The 24,125-nt window shown below is 64.7% G+C and overlaps 4 protein-coding genes across 4 annotated transcripts; 2 read left to right on the top strand and 2 right to left on the bottom strand.

Moving 5' to 3' along the window:
- Positions 1-9,790: 9,790 nt before the first annotated feature.
- ANKRD34C (ankyrin repeat domain 34C) lies at positions 9,791-13,401 on the top strand. Its single transcript, XM_064455947.1, has one exon. It carries the CDS (start codon positions 9,836-9,838, stop codon positions 11,423-11,425), a length of 1,590 nt encoding a protein of 529 aa, XP_064312017.1. The 5' UTR covers positions 9,791-9,835; the 3' UTR covers positions 11,426-13,401.
- A 667-nt stretch (positions 13,402-14,068) lies between these two features.
- On the top strand, positions 14,069-16,932 carry TMED3 (transmembrane p24 trafficking protein 3). The gene is made up of 3 exons (XM_064455948.1): positions 14,069-14,257; positions 14,763-15,011; positions 15,590-16,932. The coding sequence occupies exons 1-3, from the start codon at positions 14,087-14,089 to the stop codon at positions 15,824-15,826; spliced, it is 657 nt and encodes a 218-aa protein (XP_064312018.1). The 5' UTR covers positions 14,069-14,086; the 3' UTR covers positions 15,827-16,932.
- A 1,263-nt stretch (positions 16,933-18,195) lies between these two features.
- LOC135314165 (gonadotropin-releasing hormone receptor-like) lies at positions 18,196-20,771 on the bottom strand. The gene is made up of 4 exons (XM_064455814.1): positions 20,729-20,771; positions 19,726-20,279; positions 19,088-19,292; positions 18,196-18,895 (listed from the first exon to the last, which is right to left on the bottom strand). The coding sequence occupies exons 1-4, from the start codon at positions 20,769-20,771 to the stop codon at positions 18,441-18,443; spliced, it is 1,257 nt and encodes a 418-aa protein (XP_064311884.1). The 3' UTR covers positions 18,196-18,440.
- A 1,823-nt stretch (positions 20,772-22,594) lies between these two features.
- LOC135314171 (mesoderm posterior protein 1-like) lies at positions 22,595-23,921 on the bottom strand. Its single transcript, XM_064455822.1, has 2 exons — positions 23,088-23,921; positions 22,595-22,657 (listed from the first exon to the last, which is right to left on the bottom strand). Exons 1-2 carry the CDS (start codon positions 23,919-23,921, stop codon positions 22,595-22,597), a joined length of 897 nt encoding a protein of 298 aa, XP_064311892.1.
- Positions 23,922-24,125: the final 204 nt, after the last annotated feature.

The following is a 24,125-nucleotide window of genomic DNA, read 5'->3' as shown; positions in this document are numbered from 1 at the left end:
AGCATCGCTCCCGCTGCAGCACGGAGCTGAGCCGCTGACGGGATGGTCACAGCCCCAGAACATGCAGTGGCACGTGGCGGGGCCTGAGCCTTCCCTGTGTCCCCCATCCCTGGGGAACAGCCCACAGAGGGTCCCCAAGGCACGGGGAAGCAGCAGAGCAGAACCCTGCCTGAGGACAGCCCTGCCTCTGTCACTACAGCAGCACTGCGGGGATGGCAGCGAAGCCCCAGTCCTCCTGTGACACACCACACACACACACACCCCCCAAATCACTGGGCGTGACAAATGGCCCCCCGGACCTGCCCCAAACCCGGGGTGAGCCTAGGTGGGCTTTGGTGCAGCTGGAGATCCCCGTCTGTGACAGAGTTGAGCACCTAAACCGCCCCCGAGGACCCACAGGCTGGGCCCAAAAATCAATGTCCCCCAAGGGCCTCCGGTGGGATTTAGGCTTCGGTGTTCACCTGATGCTGGAGCTCTGAAAGCCTCCAGCCTCCGCACGGCTGGGCGGCAAACGTCATCGCCCAGAGGGGTCCGAGCTGCAGCCCCTGCCTGGGGTACGCAGCTGAGAGCGGGGGCACAGCTGTCTGCAGAACCAGGGCAGCCCCAGGCACGGGGAGGGGGACGCAAGGCGCAGCCACCCGTGAGGCCCACGGTGGCGATGCAGCTGCAGAGCTGCCGATCGAACACGGGACGGCAGCAGCAACAGCGCGCGTGTGCTCCGCGCACAGCCGGCTCAGCGCAGCACATCCGTTACGCGTGTTCACCTACGAGACCCCGTAGCGTGCAAACGCCATCACCGTGCCTTCGGCCAGGAGCCAGGACTAGGAGAGCCTGGGCGCTGTGGGGCCGAGGGGACAGGCAAGGGGTTGGTGCAGGAGCAGCCTGGGGCTCTGCACCATCAGGCTCCCGGACCGGGGCAGGAGGCACGGCCTGAGCCCCACAGCTCCCTCTTCCCCTCAGCTGCTGGTGCCTTGGAGCAGCCCTGGCATGGGCAGCAGCTCCCAGCAGCACGGTGAACCCCTGCTCCCCCAAGCTCCACATCCCAGGAGCTCTCCCTGACAGCTCCGAAATTCTCCGGCACTATTTTTACCCCGTGGTTGCTATAGAGACATCAGACCCACTCACCGTGATGCAGCCTCTTTCGGAAGCGCTGCATCACCGGCTGCCTCCTGCCTCCAACAACGCAGGGGGCAGGAGACCACTATTTTGGGCAGAGCCCCACCACAGCTGGCAATAACCCAGCCCTGCAGGACAGCCTGGCCTGGGAAGACCAAAGGGCCCAGTAGAGAGAGGGAGATGTGGATGGGGGGAGGACAGGAGCATTTCAGAGCCCCAGGAGCCTGACCCTGCAGCCCATCACCCTGCCCTCCCCATCCAGCCCTGCTGCTCTCTATGCCCTGGGCTGGACAGCCTTCGACCTGGGCTGCTCTTAAAAGCAAGAAAGGGAATGCTGAGGTTGTCTGACACAGGGTACGTCAGAAAGGGTTTGGGGCCCAGGAGGTCACAGAGCTGGAAATGAAAGGGCACACGTGCGCAATTCATCCCTTCTGCCAGGCTGTGTCTGGCCCTGCAATACCCACAACATCCAGACCAGAAATAAAGGGGAAGCAGCTTTCTGAAGATGCAAGAAGGGCTCAGTTACGGCTGTGCTGGAGACATGGGGCTGCGGGTCCCCCTGGCACCCCCTCCAGCCCCGGAGAGCTTTGCCAGCTGCCCCTGCCCTGCCGAGGGGTGATGCCGCAGGACGCGGGAGCAAGCAGCCGCCAGCTCCACCACTCCTGGTGCCCCCCGGCCAAGGGCGAGCTGCTGCCTTCCCCCAGCCTGGGCGAGGTGCACCAGTGTCCTGGTGACATCCCTGTGCCGGGGCTGAGCTTCCCAGTGGCTCCCCGGCACCGCAGCCAGCCCAACTCTCTGGCCAAAGCCAGGGACAGGAGAGGACATGGCTATACATAGCACGGGCACAGCACTGCCTGGCCACACAAGGCATTAGGGGCCAGGCTGTCACTAGCAGAAGCCATCACAGATATCAGCTAATTAATCTCCATTACACCACGGGAAGCTGCTAGTTGCTTTCTTAATTTTTCCAGCAGAAGAAATCAGGGTCAAAATTAAAGCAGATACAAACTTGTACCACGCTTAGGCCCTGCTCAGGTCTGCGGGGAGATCGTCCAGATGCTGCGGGAATGGCCAGTGCCCTCACCTGTGAAAACCCCTGTGAGGAACACAGCTGGACCTGAACGCATGGACGTGGCACCGCAGGGACCTGCTGGCCCGGAGGCTGCAGCCCCTGGGGAGCACAGGCAGGGCTGAGGGCCCAACCCTGAACTTTATAAGCCCGTCATCAGTCCTAAGTACTAACATGCACCTGCGGCATCCTCCTGGAGCAGCGGAGCATGGGACAAGCCCACCGCGAGGCCGAAGCACAGACTGCTGCGAGTTATGAGCATGCTGAAGGGCTGGGACCCCCCCCCCAAGCCCAGGGCAGCCCCAGCCCCTGTGCCCTGGGTGCAGGGCAGCAGCAGCATTCCTGGCAGAGCTGGTGGTCCCCTCCAAAATGCCAGCGCTGAAAGCCCCCCATCACCTGCACTTATCCCTCCGGGGAAGCGTGTTTATAAAAAGAGGCTGTGCATGGACGAGCTGGCAGAAATAGCTGCGCGCAGCCCTCTCCGCACGGTGTAAGAGATCATCACCAGCTGTTCTGCAAAACACCCAAAATAGAACCAGCGCCAGCACCGCGCGGCCCCCGGGGAGACGGTCCCCATTTAGCGAAGGCAGCCAGAGCCGCGAGGCTGTGCTCACGTCCCACCTGCGCCTGTGGCCCCCCGCTGCCGGGGCAGCCGCCGCTCCCGGGGGAGTCTCGAGGCAGCCGGTGCTTCGGGAGAAGCGCCTTCCCCAGGAGACAGAGCAGGCTCTGACAAGCCACGGGCTGATTTGCTGCAGCTCCTCCTGGGGCTTTAGGAGTGCACAGAGCCATGAATGCCCCTTGCCATCCCGTCCCCGAGCCGGCGCCCACAGCCTCAGCCTCCCGAAGCATCGCTACAGCCCCTGCTTGAATGCCCCTGGGGATCAGAGCTTGCACCACACACAAACCAGACAGGCCCATTACGGTCCCAGCATGCAGCTGAAAGCAGCTCCCCCCTCCTCTGGGCTGGGCCAGACTAATTACGACTTTAGAAAGCTGTAATAAACAGATGAGAGCTGCCCAACAGCTTGTCTGTGGCGAGGGGTTGCTGGAGCAGCCCAGCGCAGCACTCAACATCTCTGCTATTCTCTTTGGTGTCACAGTTTATCACCCCTGCCTCTCCCTGCCCAGAAGGAAGGCTCCTCCTCCGGAGCCCCTCTGCCAGGGTAAGGGTTCGGGGCACCAGTATCCCCCCTGCTGCTGCCCCACACACGCCGGCAGCACCTCCAGGTCGGTGCCCAGCCTCCACAGCCTGCCAGGGCTGTTCGGACAGATCCAAGCGGGGCCCAGAGCATGTGCGGGGTGGCACCGCAGGCACCCACAAAACCACCTCCCTCTCAGCCTTGCCCTGAACTGGCTGGGTCTGGACAGCATCTGGGCACTGCTGCAGCACTGAGGACCGAAGCGAGGGCTCAGGGCCCTTCACCAGAGCTGCAGCTTCTCCTCCCGCAGCCGTCTCTGCTGGCCCCGTTGCCATGGCATCCTCAGGGATGGCACAGATGCTGGCGAGGAAGATGAGGAGGATGAAGGTAGGTGGACACACTGGCTCTGCATAGCCAGGACAGGGCCAGGGCAGATCCACAAGCTACCCTGCAGCAGGCAGGGGCCATTCCCCTCCCAGAAAGTCCCAGCTCTCCAGGATAACTGGCAGCAAAGGAGAGCCCTTTGCTTGCTGGCCTTGCCAGCAGCAGGAAGCCGCACGAGGTGCTGAGCTGGTCTTGACAGCACAGGCATTGCCCTGCCCAGGGCTCCGCTGCTGCCCTCCCTGTCCCTCGGCACGTGGCTGGGAGCGCTTCTGGTAAGTCTGCGGCTCTTAGACAGACATCGGAAGAAATCAGCACCAGCAGACACTTGGCACTGGGTTATAACCAGTAAATGAGCTGAGGGCTGCTGCCCCCAGGTCTGCCCCTGCCTCCCACGCTCTCCTGTCTGATCAGTTTTTTGGTGGTCTCACACCATACTGTTTGCATCTGTGCTAGCAGAGCCACAGTGATGCTGGTCCCACAGTGGAGGTGACATAGAAATGCTCAGTCCAGAAGGACAGCAGCGGCCAAAGCTGAGATGACACAGATGACACTTCCCAGGCATCTCTGCACATCCCCTGGGTTCAGCCAAGCCCCTTCATGTTCACTGCTCCTAGTGAGCCAAGGAAGGAGCAGGGATATTCAGCCCAAATCTCCTATTTACCCCATCACCCAATTAAACAAAATCTCCCATTTTTAGGCACATCTCATATTCACAGCAACTGAACTTCATGCTCAGAGCCTGGCAAGCTGGCACTGGGCATGCAGTGCCCAGAGCCGTGGTACCCGGGCAGGGAGCAGGACCGGAGCCTGGTGGGTCATGCAGGAGAGCTGCCTGCACCTCCCTGCCCCAGACCCCAGTGAATCATCAGGGAGTAAACCGCAGCCCAAGGAGCAGCGCAGACATTACTCAGCAAATCCTTATGAATAACTAATCGCTCTGAAAAAAAATGCAACCTGTGATCATGTGTGACTAGGAAGGGGGGGGCCTATCTCCATTAATCACTCATTATGAATTATTCAACAAAAAAGGAAGCAGAAGGCGAACACAGCAACCATTTGTGTAGAAAAAGGGTTGGTTATTATCAGCCCCCTCCGCAGTCACCCGAGCCATGGTCCCAGCAGCGCAGCCCTGGCAGGGCTCTCCCCAGCTGGCACGAGGGCAGCCCACATCCAGCCCTGCCTCTGGAGCAAACAGCAGGCAGCCCTGCCATGGCAGTTCCTCTTTGGACAGGCAGCCGATGGGGAGATAGAGCCGGCGTCACCGTGCTCACCCCTCCCTGCTGGGAGCAGAGCTGGGGCATCTCTGGCCCCACAGACACCTGGTGAGTTTGGGCTGGTGGAGCAGGAAAGCAAATGCTCAGGTCTGAACATCTGCAAGGAAGGGTTATTCCTTCTGCCCAGCCAGGACCAGCCCCGGCAGCCCCGCAGCCACCTCGGCAGCGCGTGGGAGAGCCCGGCGCTGCGGCAGGGAGCCGGCCTGGGCTCCGGCACAGGGACGATAACTAACAGGAACTGCACGGTCAGCAGAGGAGGAAGGGTCTCTTGCAGGTGGGGCTCGTGTTGGCTCCCTGTCTTTTCTTGCCGACACTCTCCTAAGTGAGAGGAGAGCTACCAGGAGGGGTCATTAGGGCCTGGAGAAGGTTGTGTGACTCACGGCACCTCAGCAGCCCCCCGCCTCCAGCTACAGCCATCCCTGTGCAGCAGCTCATGCTGCACGCTGGGAACAAGCAACCCCCTCATTTTGAAACAGCCCTGCCAAACCTTTCAATGAAGCTGCTGGCAGACCTCCCGGCCTCCAGGACAGAGCCAGCCCAGGCGCTGCAGGGAGAGCCCACGGATGGGAGATGTGGCCCCTCCAGCCCAGGCCCCTGAGCATGGCCGGCCCACCGAGGGGCTGGCTTCGACCCGCTTGGGGTCATTTCTGTCACCTCCGCCTGAACCGAGGCTGCAGCTTTTGTCCCTGATGACCCAACACAAGTCCCAAGGCAACGGCAGGGCAGTGTGGATAGACTGCATTTTGGTATGGCACAAATTATTTAGAAATTTTCAACCATTTATCTAATCCCACATTACAAAATATGTTTGGTGAGAAGCCACAGGTAGTGCCGTGAGGCAGGAGCACCAGCTCCACTCCAGAAGTACCTCCGGGGGGCACGAGTGGCCCTGAACACATGGCTGTCTAGTCCAGGGACCCACTCCTGACATCTCTGGTGCCCCAGGACCTTCCCTCTTCCCCACTGCTCCCTCCCTCGTTGTGGCTGTCCCTTTCATCCCTTGGCTCCCCAGGCCCCGGGGAGGGTGAACCCCCCACCCAGACCGGCCACAAGCACACCCACTTCACGCTGGGTTGGCTTTCTCTGGTGCTGGAGAACAACCCCCCCCACGCTCCCGGTTAGAGCCTGTGCTCATCCTGCCAAGGCAACTTGCCTGGTTCTAAATTTGTTTTTCAAGTAGAGCTTTTCTACAAATAATCTGGTGTGCGTGCACACATTTGAAAGTGAATGGACGAATGCATACATTTTCAGAGTTTATATGGCAAATTTAGCAAGCTATTGAGAAGTCTCTGCCTTACTGGAGTTAGCAAAGAAGCTGCCATAAGGTTTTTCTAAATGCTCACTAATGTAGTAATACCTACTTAATTTCTCTGCTAGCTCTGATTATTATTGTTATTATCATCTTTTACCAAAGAAGACTGCAATTTTAGATTATATTTTAGTAATCACAAGAGAAATTTCCCCTAATGTTAATCTAATCTAAGAGAGTGCTATGATAAATACCGTTACAGGCAGTGGTAGTCTGCTAAACGACAGAGCTGTGTGTAACATTATGTTTATCGTGCATATATGACCATTTCCCCACCTTCCACCCAATTACCTGTTTCTGCTGGGACTGCTCCTAAAGCACCAATCTTCTCAGCAGCCTCAGAGTGAAATTGGCTGGGGACTGCAGAAAAGCAGTTTGCTGCCCAGATGAGAGATTTGGGGACCGGAGAGGTCTGCCCAGGGGCAGCAGAGGAGCGCTGGTCCCGGTAACTTCCCAATGACACCGAGGGGGGATCTGTGCCCTGGAGAGGCGCACGTAGGGATGTTGGCTTCCCCCTGCACGGCACAGAGCGCTCTGGTGCCAGGGATGTGCACTCGGGCCACAGGGTCATTAACATTGGAGGGGACCTCAGTGGGGCTCTAGTCCGACCCCCTGCTCCAAGCAGGGTCAGCTGTGGGCTCAGACCAGTTTGCTCACAGCTGGGTCCCACTGGGTCTGGAAACCCACCCCGACAGACAGCACTGCCTGCGTGGGGAGCCCACGCCAGTGCTGGATGGTCCTCGCAGCGACGCCTGGGCGGCGTAACACCCACGGGGCACGGGGCACCGTGCGGCACGGGCACACCAGCAGCTCACACGTACTGGCACACGTCTGCCCTCAGCGCCTGGGCACACACGGGCACCAGGGAACACGCGTGGCACAGCTCCCCACCCCGCATGTGAGCACACAGGCCCACGGGCACCCCCTGCAGGCCCCCCGCACGTGGGCGCACACGCAAATACACATGTGCAAGGACATATGGACATGGGCACACACACGGGATGCAGCCCCAAAGGGACACGCACCCACGGCACCCCCACACGTATGCAGCCTGTCACCCACGCACACACCTCACACACGCCCGGGGATACACGCCCCCCCTGCACACGCAGTCACACCCAGCCCTCCCCCCCAGACACCCACGCACCTCCCACTCCCGCACACATGCACATACCCCACGCTGACGGCCCGGTGCGCACGCGGACGCGCGCCCACGCCCCCCCGCCGCTTCCCGCACCCACCCGGGGACGGACGGCCCGCCCCCCCCCCCCCCCCGCGGGGGCCGGGCAGCAGCGGGCAGGGCCGGGGCCGCAGTACCGGTACCGAGCACTGGCGGCTGGGCACCGGCACCGAGTACGGTGGGCGCCCCCCCGCCCCCGCAGCACCGGGAGAGGGGCCGGCAGCAGCGAGACCCGGGCGGCCCCGGGGCGGGGGGGCGCCGGTCCCGGGCCCCCCGCTGTCCCTGCCCTCCCCCGCCCGCCCCGCGGCCGAGCGTTCCCCGGACCCCGCGACCCCCGGCGAGCAGCGGGACGGGACGAGGCTGCGGCCACGCTGGGACCCCCGGCGGCACCGGGACCGCGACCAGCGAGGAGATGGAGGTGAGACCCCCAAGGGGAGCAACTTTAAAGCCAGCCGAGGGGAAGGGGCGTGGGCAGCTCGGGGCTCCGGGGAGGGGGCTGGGGGCCGTGCCCGCCGTGCGAGCACTCGTCCCGGAGGCGCAGGATCCCCGCGTCCTCCGGCACGGGCTGGTGGGGAAGGGCAGGGCAGCCGGCGCGCAGCACGGGGGAGGCTTTCGGAGAGACCTGGCAAGCACAGGGTGCCCAGGGCCCTGGGGGGAGCCGGGCGGGCTCAGGCGGGCCCCTCGCAGGTGGGGATGCTCCAGGGAAGGGCTGGGCATGGCCTGAGGAGGGGAGAGTGCTGCGTACAGCTGGAGAGGCAGCAAAGGGCAATGAGAGCGTGCAGCAGGGCCCCCGGACCCACTGGCTGAAGGTCTGCTTCTGTGCCTCTGTGATGTTTCCATAGTGCTGGGCATCCGCTGGTCCCTCCAGCACAGCTCTGAGCTGCTGCCTCTGCCTTGTGCGCAGAGCCCACCAGGTCCCCAGGCTGTGGGAACAGCTGTTATTCCCCAGGGACGCAAGGCAGGAGGGCCACGAGGCACTCGGGTTGCATCTCATGGCTGCGGAGTGATGTGCAGGAGCCTTACCTGGCTGAACTCCCTGTAACCAGCCCATGCCAGGGAAGCACTTGCCAGCAGAGATGAAGCCTGTTGATCCTCCTGAGCCAGTCCTGCTGCAGAGATTGCTGTGAGTGGAAGCCTCTCTTACAGCGCTCTCCTGCACAAGGGACTCACACCACCTTTAAGCAGCACAGGGTTACAGACAGCACGACCGCAGCTGTTTCACATTTCCTTCAGCAGTGAGGAAGCAAAGACCATGGCCCCAGCCCAAGAAGCCATGGGAGATGCTCACACTGTCTCCAGTGGGCTCTGCGTCACAGCCCGAGACCTAGAAGACACAGCAGAAACTGTCTCTGCATCAGGACCGCTCTGATTTCTCTGGCACTTGGGGCAATCAGCTGCATCCAGGCAGATGCCAGCACGGCCGCAGGGGGAGCAGAGCTGGAAGAGAGCAAGGCAAGATAAACTGAGGTGTATTGCCATGGAACAGCAAGGGCAGAGTTGTTCCACAAAGGAAGATGAGCCGTGAGCTGAGGGTGGCCACCGCACAGCCTGGGAGCAAGACCTCATCAGCAGGGCAGGACAAGCCAGCCACAGATCCCATCAACAGCCACCATCAGGCCGAGGCAAGGGGGCAAGCCGGCCCCCAGGCCAACAAGGGAAACCCACTGCAGGTCTGGTCTGACAGAGGTGGATGGAGCCTCAGGCACCTTCACAGCTCAGCCCAGGACCAGTTGTCTGGGCGAGCATTTAAATAGAGCCCCCGCCCAGCAGCGGAGGGAGGGTGAGGGTCCCAGGTGAGGCTCGTCAGGGCAATTAAGGGCAACTGGTGCACTGAGGGCCCCCGCAGCCAAGTCCTCTGGCATGTCTAGAACAGAGGAAGGACAGAGGCTCCATGGCCAATAGAGAGAAATACAGTGCATCCTAAAGGTGAGATTACTGGGCTGGGGGGCAATGCCATAAAGTAAATGCACGGTACAGCTGTGAGAGGGCAGGGCTGAGGCATCCCCCAGATGGCAAAGACTAGCTCTTTCTCCCCAGGAGATCCCTGAGGAGAGCAAGCCTTTCCTCCGTCTGCCGCTCACCTGCCTTGCACCCCGGGCACCCTCACGACCCTGTGTGCAGGGGGCTGTGGTGCTGCATGCGGGCAGGGGGTGGCTTTGGGGGGCTCCTAGTGCCACAGGGTGGGGTGGACATGGTCGGAGGGGCAGTGGGGTGTGGAGTGGTGCCAAGAGCATGACACGCTCAGGAGGGCAGGGCAGAGGTGAGGGCCAGGGCTGAGGAGCAAGCCTCACCTCTCCTTCATGGTTCCTTCCACAGCTGCCAGCCGATGCTCTCTTTGCCCACCAGTAAGCAGCGACCGGTGCCATGGATGAGGTGACGGAGCTGGAGGTAGGGGGGAACTCTCTCCTGAAGGCAGTGTGGCTCGGCCGGCTCCGGCTGACCCGGCTGCTGCTGGAAGGGGGGGCTTACATCAACGAGAGCAACGAGAAAGGGGAGACTGCCCTGATGGTGGCCTGCATCACCAAGCACGTCGACCAGCAGAGCATTAACAAGGCCAAGATGGTGAAGTACCTGCTGGACAACAGAGCTGACCCCAACATCCAGGACAAGTCTGGGAAAACAGCCCTCATGCACGCCTGCATCCGTGGCGCCGGGGGGGATGTGGTGTCCCTGCTGCTGGAGAACGGGGCAGACCCCAGCCTGGAGGATCACTCAGGAGCCTCAGCTCTGGTCCACGCCATCAACGCCGATGACAAGGATGTGCTCCAGCACCTCCTGAACGCTTGCAAAGCCAAAGGGAAGGAGGTGATCATCATTACCATGGACAAATCGGCCTCTGGCACCAAGACCGCCAAGCAGTACCTGAACATTCCCCCCACGCTGGAGTTCAAGGAGAGGGCCCTCCCCGAGGCGTGCACAGCACCCTCCAGCACCCACCTGAAAACTCCTGTCTCAGCACCTTCCTCCGCTGAGAAGGAGAGCTGCATCTTCAGCCCGCACCCGTCGCACCCTGGGGACACCCCTTCTGCCAGGGCTGCCGACGAGCCCCCCTCCCCGGGCCAGAGAGCCGGCGTGTCCAGGAGAGCCCGCCTGCCCCAGCTAAAGCGGCTGCGGTCAGAGCCATGGGGTCTGGTCGCACCCTCGGTGCTGGCAGCCTCCGCACACCACGACGACACGCGGGTCTGCGCAGACGATGAGGTGATCATGGGCATCAGCGACCTCTCGCTCTCCAGAAAGGCTCCCCTCACCCGGAGCGGCAGCAGCAAGAGCAAGGACCCCTCTCTCTTCCCCCCTGTAGAGGAGCAAGCTCTGAGGACGCCGCCAGCCCCAGGGCCGCTGGCGAGGAAAACAGCGTATGAGAAGAGCCAGGCCACCCACCAGCGCCTGCCCCGAAGGAGCACGGTCCCCGAAGAGCCGGAGAGCGTCGGCTCGGCTGCCGCCGGCTCGGCCACGGCAATGGATGCGCTGCACTGGCGGAGGCTGGGTGCTGAGCACTACGACTGCGATGCTCAGCTCTCCGGCGTCCCCAGCCTGGCCGAGAAGCTGCCATCGGAGAGGAGGAAGCTCAGTGGGTCCCACCTGGCCTTGCTGGTCGGCTCGCGGGAGTCCCTGGACAGCATCGCCAGCACATCGCCCGGGACCGTCCGGCGCCGACCCCCCGGTTTGCTGGAGAGGCGAGGGTCGGGGACCCTGCTGCTGGACCACATCTCCCACACGAGGCCGGGATATCTGCCCCCGTTGAACATGAACCCCAACCCCCTGATCCCCGACATCGGCTCCAACAGCAAAACCTGCTCCCCGCTTGCTGCTGGCTTGAAGTCCCTGGTGCCCATCGCTCCCAGCTCACCCAGGCGGGCCGACTTGAGAGGCAAAAGGAAGCTTCTCCGGAGACACTCCATGCAAGCGGAGCAGATGCGGCAGCTCTCCGATTTCGAGGAAATAGTGGCCCAGTAGCCGTGTCACCATTTCTTTCCCAGAAAGGTTACCAAATCAGTGCTCTCCCTGCAGAAACATGACGGCTCCCGCACCAAGCCGACAGCCAGCTCCAGGGAAGCGCTGGCAGCCTTGGGGTCAGACCTGTGCCCAGGGGCTCAGTCAGGAGGTTCCTGCTCCCACTTGCAGAGCTGTAAGGAGAGCCCGGGCATCCAGCCCAAGCAGCTGAACCCTTCATTCACTTCTGGACTTTTCCCCGGGAGCAACTACCCGAGGGATCTGATCCCAGACCACTTGAGATGGTCAGGCTCCGCACAAAGGCTCCTGCCTGCAGGGCATTCATTCCTTGTTATTTACAATCATTTTTCTTCCATCCCGCTCATTCTGACACAGAAACCTGTCTGGAGCCCCACACCAGGGAACCATGGGACTGGTGTGTTTGTGAAGTGCCTAGCAGGAATGAAAGGAGCTTAATGCTGTTGGAAGAGCAGAAATACCCCTCCCTAGCAATTGAATGTATTGGTACCCTCTCTGTGCTGGAGAGGGAGACAATTCTCCACCTCAGAGATTTCCAAGCACTTTGAAACTCCAGAGGCTGAGCTAACCCTGTTACTGCTGCAACCCGGTGCCTTCAGTGGGCCTGGATGGGGAGTGGGTTTGTCTCTGTCTCTGAAGCAACCAAGCTTCAGGAACATTTCCCACCACACTGAGCAACTCCAAGCACTGAATTCCTGGGCAGGGAGCGCTCCCAGCTTGTCTGCGTGGGAAGCTTCTGCCAGCGATGGGGGAGCAAGGATGCCAGGTTGCCAAGGACGGCACACAGTGAGCGTCAGGGGTTCGTCCCAGCAGGGGAGAGCTGCAGGCACAGCACCGCAGGCAGGACCCTCTCTCCCACTGACCCTGCAGCAACAGTCCTTCGGGGCCGAAGCAGAGGTGAGCGAGGGCAGGTGGCTGCCCGCGGGCCGGAGGAGGAGGCGGCTGCAGGGTGGCTCTGCACCCACGGTGTTGATGCCTGCACAGCACCGTCCTGATGCCGTGTGACTCCGAGCCAGAAGATGCCTCTGCATGGCTGGGGGCGGGGGTGTGACTGCGACTCCTTCCCGGTGCACAGGGCCCCGGGCGCCCAGCCCTGCAGACAGGACCATGCATCTCCCCGCCGCGGGACCGGGCCTGCACCAGCAGCACGTGGCAGCTTTGCAGCGTCGGGGCAGCAAGACCATGCACCGCCAGCCCCCTCCCACCCCTACCCGCATGGCCCCAGCCGCAGCCAGGCCCCTCACCCTGCGTGCCGTCGGCGCCACGGGCTGGATGTGTGCCGTAGCTGCCGTCAGTCTCAGCCAAACCCACCCCACGGAGCCGGCTGCGAAGAGGAAACAGCCCACGGCCCCGCACCGCTGAGTCGGCGAGAGTTTCGGACCCGCAGCCTACCCCGAACGAACACTGTGCCGCTCGTATGAGGCCAAGCGAGAACAACTCCCGTGGGATTATTCAGTGAAGCCTCCGGCGTCCGGACACCCGCGGCACAGGCAGCGTCGCTTTGACAAGCAAGCGCAGCAGGCTCACCCCGCCGGGGCTGGTGTCGGATTCTGGCCTTCCCTCAACCAGCCCAGCACATGCTTCCGTCCGTCCGTCCGTCCCTCCCAAACGGCTGGCGACGAGCTGCTTCCTTGCCCCGGGCATTAGCCGTCCTTCTCCAGGCTGTTGCAAATCTTTGCATGGTTCCTGCACAAAGCAGCATCACGGTTTGGTTTTAAGTGCACAGGAATGTTCTCTGAAAATGCATTTTAGTTTTAAATATGCTGTTTAGAGAAAGGTGGGGTTATATTTTTACAGCCTTAAAGTTTATACTTTCTGTAGGTCAAGTGTCTTATAGATTGAATTTCAGGCACCGTTTCCCTATAACAGTGACATTTGTCTTATAGAGTGTGGAATTTTAAATCCTGTAGTTCACCTTTTCCATTTGTTTCTAACATACTCTGATAGCTTGCATTTGTCTTTTTTTTAAGCAACATTTGACGCCGTTAGCTAGTGGCGGGAGATCAGGTGCCTGCGGAACGCGGGTCACCTGTTAGGAGCGACCTAACGGCTGCTCTGGGAACAAAAGCGGCGCTTCTCTGCCGCAATATTCTAATGCATTTATTTAAATGAGCGCGTGTGCGTGCAGGTGCAAGCAGGCAGGGGCTGGGGGTGATGTCATGTAACAGGAGAGACTTTTTTATATGACTAATAAATAGCTCAGGGTTGGCCGGGGACCCACGGTGCGGGGTCCTGCGGCATGGCCGCCCTCCGCTACAGCTGCCGGGGGGTGCCAGGGGATGCTCGGTGGTACCCGGGGTGCCCGGCCCCGGGGCGGGGGGAGGCGCTGTGGCCCGGGGGTGCCGGAGGGTGCTCGGGGGTGCCGGGGGGTGCCCAGCTCCAGAGCCGGGGGAGGCGCTGCAGCCAGGGGGGGCTCGGGGTTCTCGGGAGTGCTCTGGGGCGCCCGGCCCCAGAGCGGGGGGGGGGGGGGGGCTCCGCAGCCCGGGAGCGCTCAGGGGTGGTTGGGGGTGCCCGGCCCCCGGGCGGGGGGAGGCGCCGCAGCTCGGGGGCCGCGCCCGGGGCCGCCCCCAGCGGAAGCGCCGCCGGTGCCGGTGCCGGGCGGGCGCCACGTCAGGCGGGGCGGGGTTGGAGCGGGGCCGGAGCGGGATGCGGGCCGGGATGCGGGCCGGGGTGCGGGCCGGGGTGCGGGCGCTGGCGGTGCTGCTGTGCGTGCTGCGGGCCGGCGGCACCGAGCTGACCTTCGAGCTGCCCGACAGCGACAAGCAGTGCTTCCACCAGGAGCTGGAGCGCGGCCTCAAGTTCACGCTGGACTACCAGGTACTGCCCTGCCCGCACCCCTGCCCCTGCCTGTGCCCCTCGCCCGCTGCCCGCGCCCCCGGCCCCGCGGCCGTGGCCCCCCGCCCGTGCCTTGCCCGAGCCCCGCAGGGCTGCAGCTGCACCCCTCCCCTGCACCCCCCAGCTCCCCTCCGTGCCCCACCAGAGACGTTCCCGGCCCTGGGCCAGTGCCCGGCAGTGCCCACCTCAGGGCCGGCACTGGGATGTGCCCACAGCAGCCACGGGACCCCCGACCCAGCCGTCAGGGCTGTCCCCCTGTCCAGGCACCCCGCCTGAGCTCTGGGCACCCCACCTGAGCTGCAGGCACTGCGGGGCACTGCACCCCCAGCCTGGGTCCCCGTCCCGTGGTAGGCAGCCATGGGCACGGTGCCCGCTCGCCGAGGGCACGGCCGAACCCGCAGGCATGGGGCCAGGCAGAGCTGCTCCCTCTGGGGCCAGAGGCTCTTGCATGTGGCTCGGCAGGTGCTGCCTGTGTCTCCTTGCGCAGGTGATCAGTGGGGGACACTACGATGTGGACTGCTACGTGGAGGACCCCAACGGCAGGACGATCTACAAGGAGACCAAGAAGCAGTATGACAGCTTCCCACACCGCACCGAAGTCAAGGGCGTCTACACCTTCTGCTTCAGCAACGAGTTCTCCACCTTCTCCCACAAAACCGTCTACTTCGACTTCCAGGTGGGCAACGAGCCACCAATCCTGCCCGACATGAGCAACCGCGTCACTGCCCTGACACAGGTGAGTCGCTGCACGCTGCCACGGGAGGAAGGTCCTGCCGCAGTTCCCGCTTGCGGCCAAACGGCCCACGGGACGGCAGTTGGGGGCTCATCCACCTTCCCCTCCGCCAAATGCAGAAGTGCCAACCGCCAGCCAACCACCCCGCCATGTGCAGACCACGTCCTCCTCCCAGCGGCGCGGGCAGAGAGGGACGGGGAGGGCTGCTCTGGGTCTGAACCTCCCGCGGCCTGAGCGCCCCGTTTCCATCCTGCACGAGGGAAATGCAGCAAAGCTTTTCCATCCCTTGGCGTGAGCCCATAGGGATGGCTTCAGTGGGTCCTGCAGACCACTGCCCTTGGCCCCCAGCGCCTCGGCAGGTCTCTTGGTTGTGCCCCGGCGCTCACAGCAGGCTCTCTCCACCAGCCGGTCTCCAGCATTGCCCCTTTGAGCAGAACCGCTCTGGGGTTGGGGCTGGCAGAGACCCAGCAGCACAGGGGACCCCTGTCCTGCTGTCAGGTGTCCCAGCACCGTCCCCAGCCCCCAGCACCGGGCCCAAGCTGTGCTGCGTCAGGAGCAATGGAGCTCACTTGTCTCCCCAGATGGAGTCCACCTGTGTCACCATCCATGAGGCTCTGAACACCGTGATCGACTCCCAGACTCACTACCGCCTGCGGGAAGCGCAGGACCGGAGCAGAGCCGAAGACCTCAATGGCCGGGTCTCGTACTGGTCGGTTGGGGAAACCCTCATCCTCTTCGTGGTCAGCATTGGGCAAGTGATGCTGCTCAAAAGCTTCTTCACCGAGAAGAGACCCGGCAGCGGCGGGGCCGGCACCTAAAGCCGCAGCCCGTTCTGTGCCCGAACTGCGGGGAGGAGCGGGCTGGCAGTGTTCTCCTGGGTTACGCTTTACCTCTGGTTTTCACAACGGGCTGTCGTGGGGAGATGGCTGGTGGGGAGCAGGGGGCGATGTGATGCTGACGAACCAGGTGGAAAATGGTCACCCAAGCACAGGCATCCCCCGGCCAATCCCTCCAGCATCACCTCCCGCTTTGCCTTCACCTGCCCCACGGCCCCATCCCCTTGCCCAGCCAGTCTGTCCTCGCCCTCCAGCTTCGCTGCAGCAGCGGGTGGGTGCGCTGGGGTTTGGCATCAACGCTTTGGCCCCTTGTCTGACGCCTGGTGCACCTTCACAGCCCTGTGTGACTGCAAGGTGGCAGCCCGGCATCCAGCAAGGCCACACGTTGCCTGCGCACACCCAGCGGGCAGGGAGCTCTGCCCAGGCCAGCGAGGGGACAGGGCAGCGCTGACCCACCCAGCACCCACCTCCCGAGCGCCCCTGCACCGAGCCAAGTGCTGCTAGCCCGGAGGAGAGCTGCCCTGTGGGCTGGGGCTCTCTGCCTGCGGGCAGAGGAGGGGTGAGCACAGCTCCCCTTTTTTGCCCAGGGCAGGCAGGGCGTCCCCCCACAGCTGGGCCAAAGCTGGCATCACAGCAGCTGCTGGCTCAAAAACAGGGGCAAGGAGCTTTTTGCTTGGTGATTTCCTATGCTTTGCAAGCCCCTATCCTCACAGTGAAGCATCTCCCAGGCTCTTCTCTGCTGCAGGAGCAAGTGGCATGCCCCGTTCAGGATGGCATTCTCATACTTCACGAGTCCATGGCTGGGGCTGTGCCCAGTAGACAGCAGGGGAGAGGGCACAGCTCTGCCCCACCCGTGCCGAGGAAGTCCCATCCCCGCCCCAGCAGCAGCGAGGACACCCCCAACCCTGGGGCTGCGGCCCCATTCCCTGTAGCCCCACAATGCAGAGACCCTCACGAGAGCCCTTGGGAGAGCAGCATGCCAGCCACTGCCGCCAGCCCTTGAGCAGGCGCAGGATCGCTCCTCCGGAGCTGGAGCAGCACCACTGGTGTTTTACTTTGCCACTTCCTAATAAATCCCTGCGACTGTGGCTCGCACTGCCGTTATTGGGCACCGCTCCCGGGACGGACGGCCAGGTACGGCCACTGCCGAGCTGTCTGGCCCTGCCTGCAACAGCCCCTGCCTGTTCCTGCCTCAGCGGGCGCTCAACCCCCCAGCGCTCTGCAGGCAGGCTCGGCACCCACCAGGGTGATGCCAGCCTCCCCCCGGCCTTCGGCAGGCCCCTGTCCAAGAGCTGTTTTGGTGCAGCTGGTTACCGCAGCCCTCACGCGCTGCCCGCTGCGCACCGGCTGAGCGTGCTCCCGGCACGGGACCAGATGCCACAGCCAGGGAGACCCCCGCAGCAGGAGCGGCTCTCCCAGCCGTGCCCCCGCTGGCATGGCCAGCTTATTCACAAGGCTGCACCGTCAGCGGGGGCTTCCCCAGGGCTATGAGCAAATCCCTAGGTCTGGGTCCCGCCTGGCAGTGGGGACCAAAGGGGACGAGGGAGCCCAGTAACCCACCACAGCAAAGCGGGGAGCCCTGAGCAGATGCTGTCTGGAGTCGGCCTCTTGCTTCAGTCCTGGCTCCAGCAAGCCCCAGCTCTGCTGGTGACCCTTCCCCGAGGCCGGAGGGACGCCAGGGCGGTTCCCATGAGCCATCCCTCACCCACAGCATTGCTCCCTGTGCGCGGGGAGGGCTCAGACCGGCTTCTCCGGGGTGCAGGGGTGAAGTGAAGGGCCCAGGCACCCACAGCCCCTGCTCGAGGCCCGGGGCTGCATCCCCCTCCCCACCCTCTCCCGGCCCCTCCGGCTGTGCCGGCTCCCGTGGCAGCGCTGGCCTTGGGGCAGTTGCCGCGCAGCCGGGAGCAGCCAGGGCCCCGTGCCTCGCAACGACCTTCATCAGGAGCCAAGAGCTCCTGTTTTGAGCAGAGCTGCCAGCGGGTGCAAGGCTGCTGCAGGCAGCGCAGTGCCCTGGGACTGCTCCCAGCTCAGCTCCGCCAGCAGGGACCAGCCCTGCACCCCACCGGGGCCAGGAGCTGCACGGGGACAAACAGCCCCAGCAGCCACTGCAGAGAGGGCAGCACCCAGCCCTGCCCAATGTGCGAAGCCCTCGGAGCTGCCACTCTCTGGGGGCCCTGGGACCACCCCACAGCAGGGACAGGAGCAGCCAGGACCGTCTCTGGACCAGCCACCCCCGGGGCCAGAGGGGCTCCCACACAGCCCGTCCCCAGCAGCGCTGGCTTTGGGGACCTCAGCCCCGGACCAGCTCATGGCTGGGGACAGAGGCAGCACAGGAGGTGGCTGCGGGACTCTTTATTGCTGTGCTGGGCTCTGCTCCAGCAGCTGTGCAGAGCTTGGCAGGTGCAGAGAGGGGAGAGGGGACCGGGAGGCACCCATGCCAGCCCCGCAGCCTGCAGAGATGCTTTGGGGCACAGGAAAAGAGCATCAACGGCCCCATCCTGCCCTTGCCATCCTGCCAGCAGTCCGCTCCTGCCCACAGCCTCAGTGCCTGCTGAGCACCCCGGGGTGCCCCCGTGGGTGTGGGGCCATGCGTGGCTCACAGGGAGCTGCTCTGGCAGGAGCTGGCCCCATCAGGCAGCCCCAGGCTGGTGGGCATCCGCCACCCCTGCACCCCCGGGTCACCCCGCTTGGGCGGCAGGGAGGAGGCTGAGCAGCGGAAGGAGCCGGTGGCCGGGGAGGGTGGCTGGGTCTGGGGGCTGTGCCCACAGGGGCAGCCCCAGCCCCTCCGGAAGGGGATGGTGAAGAGCCCATAGGTGATGGGGTCCAGGCATGCGTTGAAGAGGCCAAAGATGAAGAGGATGTGGCTGAGGGCCGGCGAGACCCTCTTCTCCATGGCCCGTGGGCAGAACCAGTACCACAGCCCCAGCAGGTAGTAGGGGGTCCAGCAGAGGATGAAGGAGGAGACAATGACCAGGCTCATCTTCAGCATGCGCAGCCGTGCCCGCGGGATGTTGTTCCTGGAGCACCGCAGCGACACATCCTGGGAGGAGACTGGGGGGGGGAGCATGGCCCGTGAATGGGGGACACTTAGCAGCCTGGCTGGGACAGGGACCTCCCCTGAGGGAGGGCTGGGGGGGTCCCTGCACAAGCCCAGCCAGGGCCCCCCGCCGCTCCCTCCCTCCCAGGGTCCCCACAAAGCCCCCCTGGTGCAGGGACATGGCAGCCCGCTGCCCGGGCACTCACAGAGGCTGGAGCCCATGCGCCGGGAGATCTCCAGGAGGATGCGTGCGTAGCAGCAGACCATGATGAGCAGCGGCAGCAGGAAGAGGCAGGCGAAGCCGAGCATGTTGTAGAGGAGCTCGTGCCAGGGCTGGGGGAAGCTGCCCCGCGTGGTGCACTGGGTGAAGTTGTGCGGGGGGCGGAGGGTGACCGTGCGGAACACAAAGAGCTGGAGGCAGAGCAGAGGTGGGATTGCGGCCCCCTCCCCTGGGCCGCAGGGTGACGGGGGCTCTGTGCCTCCCTAAGGCAGGGCACCAGGGTCCCGAGCCAGGGAGCACTGGAGCCATAGGATCAGACCCTGCCCGCAGGCGTGGGACTCGCAGTCGCCCCTGTGCCAGCTCCACTCCCTACTCCTGGGGGGCCGGGGCACACAGTGGGGAGGGGGGCAGAGCTGGGCAGAGGGGGCATGCTGACACAGCCCCTTCTTTGCTGCCCGGCTCGGCTGCCTCTCATCCAAGCCCTCTCCATCCCCATCCCGCAGGGCTCGCGGCATCTCCAGCCCTGGGAGCAACCCCAGCTGGGCACCCTGGGAGCCGGCACAGGGGCTGGGCGGGCGTCTGCCGCAGGGCACGGGGCCAGAGAGGAGCCCTGGGGACGGGTACCTGCGGCACCGAGAGCCCTGCGCTGAGGAGCCAGGCGACGTAGAGCATGATGCGGTTCCTCCTCCGGGCGCGGGCGATGGCCAGCGGGCGCAGGATGGCGTCCTGCCGGTCCAGGCTGATGACGACGGTGACGAAGGCGGAGGCGTACATGGCCAGCAGCCGGAGGTACATGAGGAGGCGGCAGGCCAGGTCGCCGGCCCGCCACTGCAGCGTGATGTTCCAGACGGCGTCCAGCGGCATCACCACCACCGTCACCAGCAGGTCGGCGGCGGCCAGGTGCAGCAGCAGCAGGCGGATGTGGGAGCGCCGGCCGCCCTGCCGGCCCCCCGCCGCCCGCAGCACCGCCAGGTTGCAGCCGGCGGAGAGGGCGAAGAGGGCGAAGGTGACGGCCACGCGGGCCTGGGCGGCGGGGGAGAAGGTGGGCAGCCGCAGGGGCTCCTCGCCGCCCTCGGCCTGGGGGGTCCAGCCACAGCCCCGCTCGGGGGGCGGCAGGCTGCTGGGGGGCTCCGTGCTGGCATTCCCCACTGCAGGGTCTGGGTCCAGCCAGCCCCTCCCTGCCACAACAGGCAGACAGGCAGCGGCAGCCTGCCCGCAGGGGGCCCTGGGGTGGGGGCTCCGGGGGGCACAGGGCATGCTCAGCATAGGAGGTCTGGTCCCCTGGAGCCCTGCTCCCTGCCCAGGGCCACGGTGCCTGCACCACAACCCCTACCCCACCTCACTGCATTTCCTTCTTCAGCCGCTGTCTGCATCCCCAGCGCTCCCCCAGGACTCCCAGAGATCCCCCACACCCCATAGCGCTACGGGGGTCCTTGGCACCAAGCAGGGCAGAAGGAGACAGTCTCAGCTGATCCCAACCCACTACCCACCCCAGGCCTTTCCTGCTGCACCTCCATCCCCCACCCCAAAGCATCCCTCATGGTCCTGCACAGGCACAGAGACCCTCCCATCCCAATGTTGGAGCCCCCCAGGGCACCACGCGCCCTGCTGCTCCCACCCACCTCACCTCCAGCCAGGGCGTCCTGCCCAGCACCGCCCAGCCGGGCCATGTCAGGGCCGCTGCTCACACGCTGCTGGGTCTCCGCACCGAGGGCTCCTGCATCCACACCGTGCCCAGCAGCAGCGAGGGGCCAGGGAAAGAGGGGGAGCAGGGCAGGTACCGCTGGTGCCTGCAGCCTCCTCCGCGCCTGCTGCTGGGCCACACTCAGGATGGGATGCCCTTGGTAGCTCAGGTTGCGCCTTGACGTAGCCAGCCCGCTTGGAACGGCTTGGTCCTTCGCCCCGCGCCACCCACACGCACACAGACGCGTAAGTGTGCGCAGTGCTCACACACAGGCTCAAATGCACATTCCTGTCGGTGCACACACAGGTGCACGCATGCATACACGTGTGCACACACTGCTCTGCCCTGAGATCCGAGTTCCTCTGCCCACCACCCGCAGGCAGGCAGCTCTGTCCCCCTCTGCCCACTCCAGCTGCACCAGCTCATCCCAAATCCCATCCTAATGGGGAGGGGCTGGCGTGGCCCCTGCTCGGCACCTTGTGCCCGCCTGGGTCAGCCCTGGCCCAGGGCAGGGCAGTAGGTGCCCAAGGCAGCAGGGCCAGGGAGCTGGGCAAGGAGCTGGGCAGCGGGAGGTGCCCTGCAGCCGTGGGAGGGAGCCCCCAGCACGGGTGGGTGCTGCAGCCTGCCCTCCCCAGGGCTGGGACTGCTGCTGCCAGGGCCGGACATCAGGGTGCACAAAGCCTCCTCACTTTGGGGTGCATCATTTGGGGGGGTCCAGAGACCCTCAGGGCACTTCTCCCAGCCCTGCCTCTTCCAGCTGCTCCCCCAGACCATGGCTGTCCCCATGGCCAGAGCATGTCCCCAAGTCCCTTGAGCCCTGGCTGGGGGGAGCTGCGGCCCGGGGGAGGGCAGGGGGGGCTGCTTTGCATCTCAAAGGCTTCACCCCCCTGGCAGAGGGAATTAACATTATTAGCAAGTCATTTCACAGATAAGTGGGGCTCATTAGCCCTGCAGACCCCCTGCCCCAGAGCCCCCGGAGTGGGCGGAGAAGGGTCCCCAGCGCATTAGCACCTGGCTGTCAGGCCCCACAAGGGTCCCTGTAATGGACTCTCCAGACCCCGGCTGGCCACAGGCCCCTGCACCCCACAGGGAGCCGCCAAGGGGCTGGGGGGCAGAGGGGCCCTATCTGCAGCCCCCCCGCACTCCCCTTGTCCTGCAGGGTCTCCAGCCCATGGGGTCATCCCCAGCCCTACACCTGAGCCCTTCCCCTGCAAATACCCACATTTAACCCAGCGCTGTGGGGGCTCTCACAGGTTCCAGTGCGGGGGGCAGGTGATGTTGAGCTCACACAGAGCCCCAGGGATAGATTCAGAGGGTGCTGGTGAACCCCCACCCCTCCCCGGCTGGGGCACAGGCCCTGGGACAGGAGGTGTCTCTCCCAGTACCTCCCTGCAATTGTTTTCCCAGATGCTGTCCAGCCGCCCTGCAGCTGCACCCTGCAGCCCAGCAAAGCAGCACCGGATCCGTGCCGGAGCCCCTGCCCACGCCAGATGCCCACGGCCAGCCCTGCTGCAGAGCGGGAGTTTCACCAGCTCAGCAGCCTCTCCTGGTCCCGAACCCAACCCGGAGCCGATGTGGTGGCCCAGGCGACACACAGAGGGGCACAAGGGTTTATTTATGTACAGTCGCAGCCACCCCAGCACATCCCGCACAGCACCAGGCTCACACAAGAGGCAGCTTGTCCCCCCCCACCTCCCAGCTGTCCAAGGGGGGACACGCGTCCCCCGAGCCGCAGGCATCCAGGTGGTGCGTCGTGGGGCCGCGTGGCGTCGGGTGCTCCAGCACCAGGGAGCTGGGGGCTCATCTGGGTCAGTCCTGGGGCTGCGGTGGGAGCAGAGCCTCCAAGAGAGAGAGCAGGTCTGCAGAGAGCTCCTGGGGGGAGCAGAGGGTGGGTGAGATGGTGACTGGCCAGGGCAGGGGTCCAGGGCAGGGCTGGGGTCTCAGGGCATGCAGGAATAGGGGCTGACAGAGCCCACCCGCCAGGAGTGCTCCTGGTCAGGGACAAGCAGGACCACAGCCTCAGGTCTGTCCCAGCTGATGGGACCCCGGCAAACACCAGGGAGGGTGGCACCAGGGGGATCGGGGCAGGGTGAGGGATGCACACGCACCCGCTGCAGGGGGGGGACATGACACCTCTCCATTCCCAACCCCAGACAAGGGTGTTGTTACCCCAAAACCAGTCCCCACACTGCCCCAAGCCAAGGGGGCTCTGAGCGCGCCGGGGGAGGTAAGTCCTGGCCCATACCAGCCCCATGCATGCTGGGGCCACCTGGGCTCACCCAACCCCTGCCAGCGCACATACCTGGGTGACTGTCCCTGCATCCACGAACTCCGGCAGCATCAGCCCCGCGTCCAGGAGGGGGTCGCCAGCGAGGTCCGGGGGGGCCCCTGTCTCTGTGCAGTGAGGAGGGGACAGCCAGGAGGACACGTTGGAGGCGACAGCCCCGTGCAGCTCCAGGGGGGTTCCTGTTGCAGGGGTGAAGGGGGGCGACCCCCAGGCCCCCGTCCCCACGCCAGGAACCCCATGCAGCTCCAGGGGGGTCCCCACCATGGGAGGTGACCCCCAGCCAACAGTGCCAGGGGGTGAGGCATCCTGCTGGGCTGGGGCTGGTGGGTGCAGGCAGGGGTCCGGGCTTTGGCAGCACCCCAGGCCCTGGGGGCAGAGGGGGCAGTGCCGGGGGGATGCCCCTCGCCGCCGGGCCAGCGCCTCCTCGCTGAGCCCCAGCAGGGCTGAGAGGTGGGCGATGTAGCGGATGGCAAGGCGCAGGGTCTCGATCTTGGTGAGGCTCTGGCCCGCGGGGGCCAGCGCGGGCGGCAGGTAGTGCCGTAGCCGCAGCAGTGCCTGCGCCAGCCGCCGCATCCGCAGCTTCTCCCGCTCGCTGGCGCTCTGCCGCGGGCCCCCCGGCCCCGGGCCCCGGACCCCCTTCCTGCCCCCGGGGCCACCCCGCAGGCGGGGGGTGGCAGGACCACGGCAGGGTCCCCGGGCAGCGGCGGGAGACGAGAGGCCGCAGGAGTCGGGCGAAGGTGCGGGTGAGCTGCTGCTGTAGCCCTCGGGGTCCGGGGGTCCACGGCAGCCCCAGTCCTGCAGGAGGGCCGTGCTGGGGAGCGGGAGGCCGGGGGCTGCTGAGTGAGCCATGGCTGTGGGGCCGTGTGCTGGTGTCCCCCGGCCGCCCCGGCTTTATGCGGGGCCAGAGGTGTGAAGTGGCACCTTCGTGGCCAGCATCAGCAGCACTTCAAAGGCTGGGGGGGCCGAGGGCAGCCGGCTTTGAACACGCGGGTGACAAATTTTACCCCAGTGGTGTGAGGCTGCTCTGTGCTGCCCACCCCCCCGGCACCCCTC

This window comes from Phalacrocorax carbo, chromosome 7 (assembly GCF_963921805.1).
Source record: "Phalacrocorax carbo chromosome 7, bPhaCar2.1, whole genome shotgun sequence".
NCBI classification, from domain to species: domain Eukaryota; kingdom Metazoa; phylum Chordata; class Aves; order Suliformes; family Phalacrocoracidae; genus Phalacrocorax; species Phalacrocorax carbo.
The sequence above is the reverse complement of the archived record's forward strand: the minus strand, read 5'-3'. Positions and strand labels throughout refer to the sequence as shown.